General features: G+C 39.8%; 1 protein-coding gene across 1 annotated transcript in view; it reads left to right on the top strand.

Annotated features, from left to right (window-relative positions):
• LOC108762551 (protein groucho-1) overlaps window positions 1–9,073 on the top strand; it is a 30,570-nt gene that overhangs the window by 1,910 nt on the left and 19,587 nt on the right. Inside the window, exon 2 of the mRNA XM_018509590.1 lies at window positions 4–38. Coding sequence (XP_018365092.1) covers window positions 4–38 — 35 coding nt within the window. The remainder of the gene's footprint in view (window positions 1–3; window positions 39–9,073) is intronic.

Genomic DNA, 9,073 nt, shown 5'->3' with positions numbered 1-9,073 from the left:
CAGCGGCGGCGGCCGTGGCGGCTGCAGCTAGACATCCGGTACGTATGATTTCTTAATTCTTATATTCTTTACCGGGACGAGATGCGGAAGATCTCTGATCTGTTTTCTGTTCCTAAACTCTTCTAAAACTCTCTTTCGACAAATATCAAACGTATATCTATCTCTCACTTTAAGTTCCAAAGGAGTACATTAGTTCAGCTACAGAAAACAGACCTCTCGATTGCGTTTCCTGCGAAAGAAGAACCCTCCCCCGGAATGTCCCCACGAATGCTTTTAATTGTTCGTACGATATTTTCTCCCGCCATTTTCAAGAAAATAAAAGATTATTTATTTGAATATACAGGAAGTTTTCTCCTCGCAATTTATTGCGAATTTTTCAAGCGTTTTCGAGTGAAATTGAATTCTTCATAGAAATGCCGAGGCAATTTTCTAAGGCCCGGCAATTTTCCAAGGCTCAATTGATTTCTATCAATTTTAGTGTTGGTTCAACTTACTGTTTATCTTTTTCTAATTTTTAGAATCTTTCCGGTTAAATTAATGCAATAAGACCTTTCCAGTGTACAGTTTCGTAATTATTGTATAATCGTTATCGATCATTAAACTAACATTTTTTAATAAATGAATAAAAATTCTCTCAAAGTAAAGGAGAAATAGTTGAAGAAATTTTTGTTTAATTAGAAAGAGATAAATTGAATCGAGATTAAAGTTGATCTTACGATGATAGCTTAATTGTAAATAATTCAGAATTAGAAGATCAGAATAAAGAGTTTTGTGAAGCAAATAAGAATATCTTTATATCTATATAGTTATAATTTCTCCTTTACTTTGAGAGGATTTTAATTAATTAATTAAAAAATTGTAATTTAACAATTGATAACGATTGCACAATTATTACGTTACGTGAATATACACTGGAGAAAAATTATAATCATTCAACCAGAAAGAGGTACAGACACTTATATAAATCTATTAAACGTTCCAGTTAATTGCAGAAATTTAATTACAATAATTAGAAATTTCATTTGTATGATTAGAATTTGTTTTGTTTATACTTGTTGAAACAACCGAAACATTTTTCTCGGTATAATATTGAAAGCTAGATAGTTGCGACAAACGATGACCAGCAAAAGAAACTTGAAAGTGGCCAAAGTAAAGTGTACTTCGAAAGAAACGCGATTAGCGAAGGACATTCTACGTCGATAAGATAAAGTCTCGCATTTCGAGTAATTTGCGTTATCTATGTACGAACTGAACGGGGAATAAAGTCCATTTGCAAGCGCCATGTAAAGATTATATGGTAAGAGAAACGGTAAGAGCGAGATGAATCGATTCATCATGCGGCGTATCGTGAATTGTTAATTCCCGAAAATGTAACTTTCTCCAATTTTGGTGAACAGATGGCCTTTTTTTCCTGCTTACTTATTGTCCCATTAGATTTCACTGTAAATAATCGAGCACTTCGGGAAGTCCCTAATCCTCAGCCCGTCCTAAGTACCGTAGCGTAAATTTTTTTTTGAAAATTGCAAACGTCAATGAATACATTGTAACACTATATAGAATCCCCAGAGGTAAAACTCTGGCCTGTGTTGTCCTATGTTTTATTGTCTTGATGAAAAACGGCGGAACCAATCAAAAGATGACTGAACGTGTGAAAAAATTGAAAAGCAAATATGTGAATACAGCGCGTTTATACAGTTGTGTAAGTGCACAACACGTACGCCCTTTTCTATTAAACCGAAACGTTGACCAGACTCTTATTTCTAGGGACACTATTGTGTAACACAAAGATCGCCATTGACTATATTATTGCTCTTACCATTTTTGCTTTTCACTTTATATATCTCCTCTCTAATACTCGCTCTCTCACATTCTTTCACGCTTTCATTATAGTTATTCCGACGTACTTTGCTCCATCCTCCCGGACTTGCGGCGAGTTCAATTATAGAGACAGATTAATCTATTTGTATCTATCTGCAATGATCAATCGCGAAGAAAATTACGTCCTCTTTTTTTTTTTTTTTCTTTCCTCGTTACGTCTGACGTGTCTATGAACTGCGTTATTTCGAGTTAATCGATCGATATCTATCCGCCGCGCAGTTATTAGTTATTACCAGATGCGCATCGCTCGTACCTACGAATCGCATTATTTCTCCGCTGCTGTCAACGTCACTCTCGCGAGCTAACGAGATAATTAAAAAGTAGCCGATGTTTTCCAAGCCGACGGAGCTTAGACCAATAAATTCTTTCCGGCAATTATTTCTTTTTCTACCGACTCCCCCCTCCTCTTCTTTTCGACTAATGCTTGATAATCCCGCGCCCTCGTCGTCACGCACGCACGCACGCACGCACAGGTTCCTGCGCTAAATATCTGGCCGCACCCGTATATATATATATATAAATACGCGCCGATGAAATTGACCTACGTTATATGGAGAGAGGAGAGCATAGAAGGAGGAGGAGGAGTAGGAGAGTGAAACGCGGACAGAGCCGAGCGACGACGGAAAAATATTTGGCTGCCGAGCAAATTTTCATTCGACTGTAAACACCCGGCGAGCCGAAGCGGAAAAGCTCGTACGCGAGAACGACGAAAATAAATCTATATATCGCGGCGACGCGACGCGGAGCGGAACGGGTGTGGACCACCAGGAGGGCCGCGGCCGCCCGCGCTCGGTATCCGCAATTGCGTCATATCCTATAGCTGCCATCGTGCACACGGCGGCTCCGATGATTACCCGCGACCGCCCGGAAAAGCGAGGCGACGAAAAAAATAGAGTCAAACGGAAAAGTGCGGAGAAAGAGAGTGAACCGCGCGAGGGAGAAAAAAAGAGCTCACCGCCGCCGCCGCCGCCGCCGCGCGATTAACCGGCGACGTTCGCGCAATTCGCGGTCGCGTGACGCTGACACTGAATGCAGAGACGCATTTTCCGCGGCTAATGCGAATATAAATGCGCGTCGGATACATCGAGACTTTGCAGCGGATTTTTCGCCATTTTCCTCCAAGTACATGCACGCAGAAACATCTATTGCTAAGAAAAATGATTACTCGATTAATTTGATTCCTTTTTTAAGTAATGGTTATCTTTAACAAAGATACTTTTTGATTGATAATAATCTTAAAAATATTCATTACTATGTACCCGAAACAAGAATTTATTTTCATTTAGAATAATTATTAAAATTAATCGAAGGAGCGACTTTATATTAATAAGCAAATCGAATTTGTTTTAATTTAATAATCTTGATTAAAATATCAAATTTATTAGGATTTAGAATATATTTTGAATAATTTAATGCCTGTGATGGATTTATGACAAATTTGCAGATATATGAACTTTTGAAACAAGTAATTATTACTTGCATATATCGCAGTATGTAGTATTTTTCTGTGTGTAAATCTTGTAACTTCCCGCTTCTCGCTAATCAAAAAATATTATATTAGCGGCGGAGATGACTTACTTCTTTGAAGAAAGTATAGGAACTCGGACGAATCGACTAATTTAACTAAAAATACTCAAATCTTTTTATGTTATGAATATAGAGAACGAAATATGTGTTTAATTACTTATTCCTCGTACACTTGTGTCATTTTTATCTGCGCTTATACCTACTTTCACAAGCGTGCGGTGGAACGATCTCATTAACGTTCCATCCAGCGACGATACAGACCGATCTCTCGTTGTAATTATTTGTCGGCGCGACGAGAAGAGACGGGGACAAAATTGAAATCGAGACGAGACAGGGAAAGAGAGAGGGAGAGAGAGAGAAAGAGAAAGGAGAAGAGAGATACCGCCAAACCATATCGCGCGTGTACCACGAAATTTGCGGGTCGCTCGCTCGCGCGCGCGCGCGCGTTTCCGCAGAACCGCAATATGCATTGGTAATTACACCGCGATGAATTACACCGTGGAATGAGCGAAGCGTGTTACATGCAATTGGCGCGAGCATTATAAATCTCGTCACGTGCAAACAGTTGGCCACCTCGTCTTCTATCTCTCTTCCTCTCCTCTATCTCCTTTTCTCACTCTCTCGCTGACACTCGTACACGTGGAGATTCTCAGACAATGAAAATTGTGGCGAACGAGACGTGAGATGCGTCACATTTTTAATAACACATTGTACAATTTTATCGCGCAGTGACGCGTAAAGCAAAGCCGGAGTCAATTAAAACGTCGACGAAGATAAAAACGCCTTCAATTTTCAAAGAATATTGTAATCAATGTAATCTATACGGGAATTGAATTACGTATTTACATGACAGTAACGAATTTACTGATTATCGAAAAAGGTCCGTCCGACGTTTTTGATTAATTCGCGTCGCGTGACGTAAATTGCTATGGGACGAGAATAACGTAAAGAGAGCTCGTGGCACTACTTATCTGACAATCGCAACTAGAGTTATTATATTTCAATCACAAGAAAATAGTATAAGTACATATATATATACTTTTTAAGAAAATATGATAATTAGGGGGCAGAAGAAAGGGTTATAATTTTTTTATGCGTTAAATCGGTTAAATGTAGGTTAACTGAGAAAAAAATGGTTCATTTAACTAAATTAATTTAGTCAAATAAACAATATTTTTAATAAAGTAAAATTTTTATGTTAACATAAATTTATAAATATAAAATTTTAATTAATGATAAAAATATCAATAATAAGTGTTGTTAGGAATTGGTGCGATAAACAATCTGCAATCACCTTCGTACAAATTACTTTAATATATCATAATTAAATTTCATTTCATCAACCGTACATTTCGACTTTAATTCGAACCATCCTTAATTAATGATCAAAAATTTTTCAACCTCAAAAAGAATACAAAGAATATTCTTAACCTTTAAGTAGATAGACAGTTACAGCACTCTACGCATCTTAAAAACCTTGTTTTAGAAAAGGAAAATTTAAAAAATTGCCTAAAAGTATTAAAGTTAATTATTTTTACATTCCTCTATCTCATAGGAATATGAAAATAATGTAAATGTAATTATATATTTACTATTAAAAAATATAACTATAAAAATAAAATTTGTTTGGGATGTTTCGAGCACTCCACTTGCCTACTTAAAAGTTAAAAGAGTACGGCTGGTAACCCTATATATAGTCGCGACCAAAAGATCGAATGACTTGGCGTCATCGTCATCACCATCATACACTGCACCGACGCTTACGATCCCTGGAGACGATTAGTATCATGACTCGTCACCGTCGCTGTCGTCGTTGCCGTTGCCCTCGTCGCCGCCATCCTTGTCGTGATGCTCCGGTGCTTGACCGAGTTGACACAGGCGGTGGTTATTGGCACTCTGCAGGGCCGCCAGGGCTGTTTACGTACAAGCTGTACAAATATTATTTCCGGGCAAACCAGCCCGTCGATCATTACGAAACCCCAGACGGAAAGTTTCAACGGATACTCCCGCTCTCCTACCTTCGTCTTGTATACACACATACACACTTGCATACATATGTACTCATGTATTGGATTCTCTCGTGGTAACATTGAGCCCTTTAAACCGACAATCTTGCGTCCCCTGAAACGACTGTCCCATCGAAATTAAATCTATTGCCCAGATCGAATCAAGAACCTTCGAAATCTTGGTAAAGATATACAGAGCTTACACTAATCTTTGCTAAACTAAGCCGATTATGCCTTCGCACTTCACGAAAAGGTAGCTCTCGGAATATATTCTTTCCGAGGAGAAAAAAAATCTCTATTCAAAGTGTACGATAGAGAAATTACTATTTTCACGATTTGCGAATAATGAGATAGGTATTAAATCGCTGGGTCATAATTCAGGCCAGTACTGGATGCCATTTTTAGTAAAAATTTTATTACATCGTGATAGGTGCGCAGATAAGTGGATAAGCAGCAGCAATTTTCTCAACTGCTGGTGAACAGTCCATCTTCCAAGAAGATGATGCAAGTCTCTGATGAGACTCATATCTCATTGAAGATCGTGTTTTTAATGTAAAAGAAGAAAAAAATGCTTTAATATAAAAGAATCATCAAATCTGACAAATATGCGTGTAATCGTTGAACAGATTAGTAAAAATCTATGCAAAAGGAAGACATCAGTTTTTAAATATCGCTTTTGCCTATATTTTCATCTATTATATATACATTAATCTTTTGTCATGTTTTTTTTATTCATTTTTTCTTTCCATATCTATTTTTATATCTGTTTTTCACTGAATCTGGCTTGTGTCTAGACGTGTAAAATTATCTCTTATCATAAAATCTGTGATTAATTAGTTAAAGAATTTCGAACATGAAGATTTTCTATCGTCGAAGCGACGCGACGTCAATATCAAGTCTTCGTGAGAGTGTATTTAATTATTTAATTCGTCGCTAATCAATCTGGAAAAACGGTATCTGAGCTCATTCGACTCGAGTGATTTGATTGTCGACGTCTTCCAATTTAAGACCTGGAGTCGTCAGATCAGATATACCTAAGAATATTAAACGCTCGCTCGACTATTTAATCTCTCGCCGTTCTCGTTGAATTTCTTTTTCAAAATGTTTTAAGATCAATGTAAAATATTGACACTGAGCGATTCTTAAGCGTAATTAGGCTGACGACGGCGTAATGAATAAGAAACTTTTTAGTACGCGCGTTATAGACGACTTACCTTTAATTACTGTCGTAAATTCAACTATAATATAATAAAATTCTAAATCACCGCGTTATATATGTCATAAACGTATTTAAACCCAAATGTGTCATTTTAAGCCGTGTTTTGTTATTTACTGCGAGTACTGAAAATCTATAGTTACATAGAGTTGTTACAAAACTGGAAATTTTGCAAAATTTTCTGAAAAATTAAAATTCTTGGCTTTAAAAAAGTTTAATATGCATCACATCTACGCAGTTTTGAAATACCAGCAATCTAAAAATTAAATAATAATAGTGTCAGCAACGTTAATAGTAATTTACATTGCTATGTTAAATTTCAATAAAATATATAACAGTTTCCAAATCAGGACGAAATTAAAAAATTTCAAAATATTAGGGAAAATTATAAAATTTTGTTTAGAATTCAGGAAACCGTTATGCAATTTTAGGATGAGGAGTGGCAGTTCTGATAGACCATAAATTTTCAAAACTCACAGTAAACGACAGGAGGCAACCTTAGAAAAAACGCGTTAACATGTGAACTGTAATCGGTCGCAAAAGAAATCTTGACGGGAAGAGCACGAGAAACGGCGCGAGCGGAATCACGACGAAAATTCGGGTCTCCAGAGATTCCGTGACTTTTTTTTGCTTTTCTCCCGTGGAGGGTGGAAGGGATCGTTTTTGTCGCACGGGCCAACGCGTCGCGTTTTGCTTCCGTCGCGTGGAAAAAAAAAGAGGGGAAAAAAGTATTACGATCATGTGTGCGACGTGCGCGCACGTGACGCGCGACTTGACACGTGTAACTTCGGTCGAGCCGAGCGAGCGCGCACGCGCGTTTATGCCTCGTGTACACTGTTCACAATAATGAGGAGTTTGCACAGACCGGGATCCTGACGTTCTTCAAACAGCGAGAGGCAAGGACAAACACGGCCCTATATGGACGGATGGACAAACACGACGTATGGGTTCGTGCTCGCTCGCTCGTTCGTTCGTTCGTTCATGTCGACGTCATCGGATCGGCGTTAAACCGACGCGAACGCGATGCCGTGTACCTGTACCGCTACGAGAAATGCGCGAGCGAGGAATCCTCTTTGCCCTTCCCGCCACCGCCGCTACGGAAACTATCGACCATCACCCTCGCTCAACAAGCACCATAAGCGATATGCTGGCTAACATTTGCCGGGCTAAGCACACAAATACGATACAGTGCTGTTTGCCCGGCCGCCAGTGGTACTCGATCGCGCTTGCGATACCGTCGGAATCGACATCGGCACTGCTACTAACGGTTTAATTCGTTTCGCGATTGAGAAGATTTACGAACAACGACATATATGCGTGATAGACCAAGCATTCATAGCTTCAAGTCGGAAGATGACAGTTTAACAGATTTAACATATTACAATGGTTTTTCGTTGTGTCTCTTTCTATTTTCAGTGAAAGCGGAGATGGCACGGAATCTCGCTTAAATTGTCAATTTTCGGCTTGATCCGCCACCGCTGAAAAACATGGGAATGCTTGGTCTACGTGGTATATATATCGTTGTTTATGAATTATTGAACGCGAAGATGATACGCTAGGCGTCACGAAGAGCGTCGGGATCACCGCTAGATTCTCGCGAAAGGAAAAGAGGAAGAGAAAGAGAGAGAGAGAGAGAGAGAGAGAGAGGAGAGAGACGGCATGACGTGCAGCGTGTGGCATGTGCCATCCTGGTGCATCCTGGCGTGACGACCAGGTCAGCTGGTCGGTGGTTTGCGAACTATCTCAATTTGCCTAAGCCGCAACCACGGCGACCGCGAAAACCGCAACTTCCCTCGTCGTGGCCACCTTTGGACACCCGTCCCTTCCTCCTCTTCTATCCGCAATTCCTCTCTTCCTCTCGCCACGACCTCCATCCGACTATCCGTTTCCTCTCTGCCTGCCTGCCTATTCTATACCTACCCAACTCCTTTCTTCTCACGCTCGCCCGCGCCATTGTCGCCCGTCTCCTCCAACTCCGTTTCGAGAATTTAGCGAGTTTTGGTCATACAACTGTCGACCAGTCGACCGTACTGGCGAGACACGCGCATTGTGTTTTATTCTTCTCGAGAGGTCGAGCGACTTTGACCTCGCCGAGAGCGACGACGACGCCTTGACACATCGCTCTCATTGTTTCGAGTCAAGTATTCATTCATTCAAGTTCAACGTATGTCATTAGCTTAGACGGAGAGGTCGTATAAGTGTTAATTTCACGTGGTGCCAACGAATATCAATGTCGCCGCATCGTCATGTAATTTACGGATCTGGCGAAGGATATGTGATGTTCGCTTACGGAGAATGTCGTTAACGATATAATATATTTATGCGCGCGTACACGTGCACACGTACCACCCTATACGCGTGTTCATACGCGACACAGAACTCAGGCGGCCCATAGTTTCGGTTGTAGCGTGTAATCCTCGCGGACACCGCAAACATGTAATTAACA

The sequence above is a fragment of the Trachymyrmex cornetzi genome, unplaced genomic scaffold, assembly GCF_001594075.2.
Source record: "Trachymyrmex cornetzi isolate Tcor2-1 unplaced genomic scaffold, Tcor1.1 scaffold309, whole genome shotgun sequence".
In the NCBI taxonomy this organism is placed as follows: Eukaryota; Metazoa; Arthropoda; class Insecta; order Hymenoptera; family Formicidae; genus Trachymyrmex; species Trachymyrmex cornetzi.
This window is presented reverse-complemented; position numbering and strand designations above follow the sequence as displayed.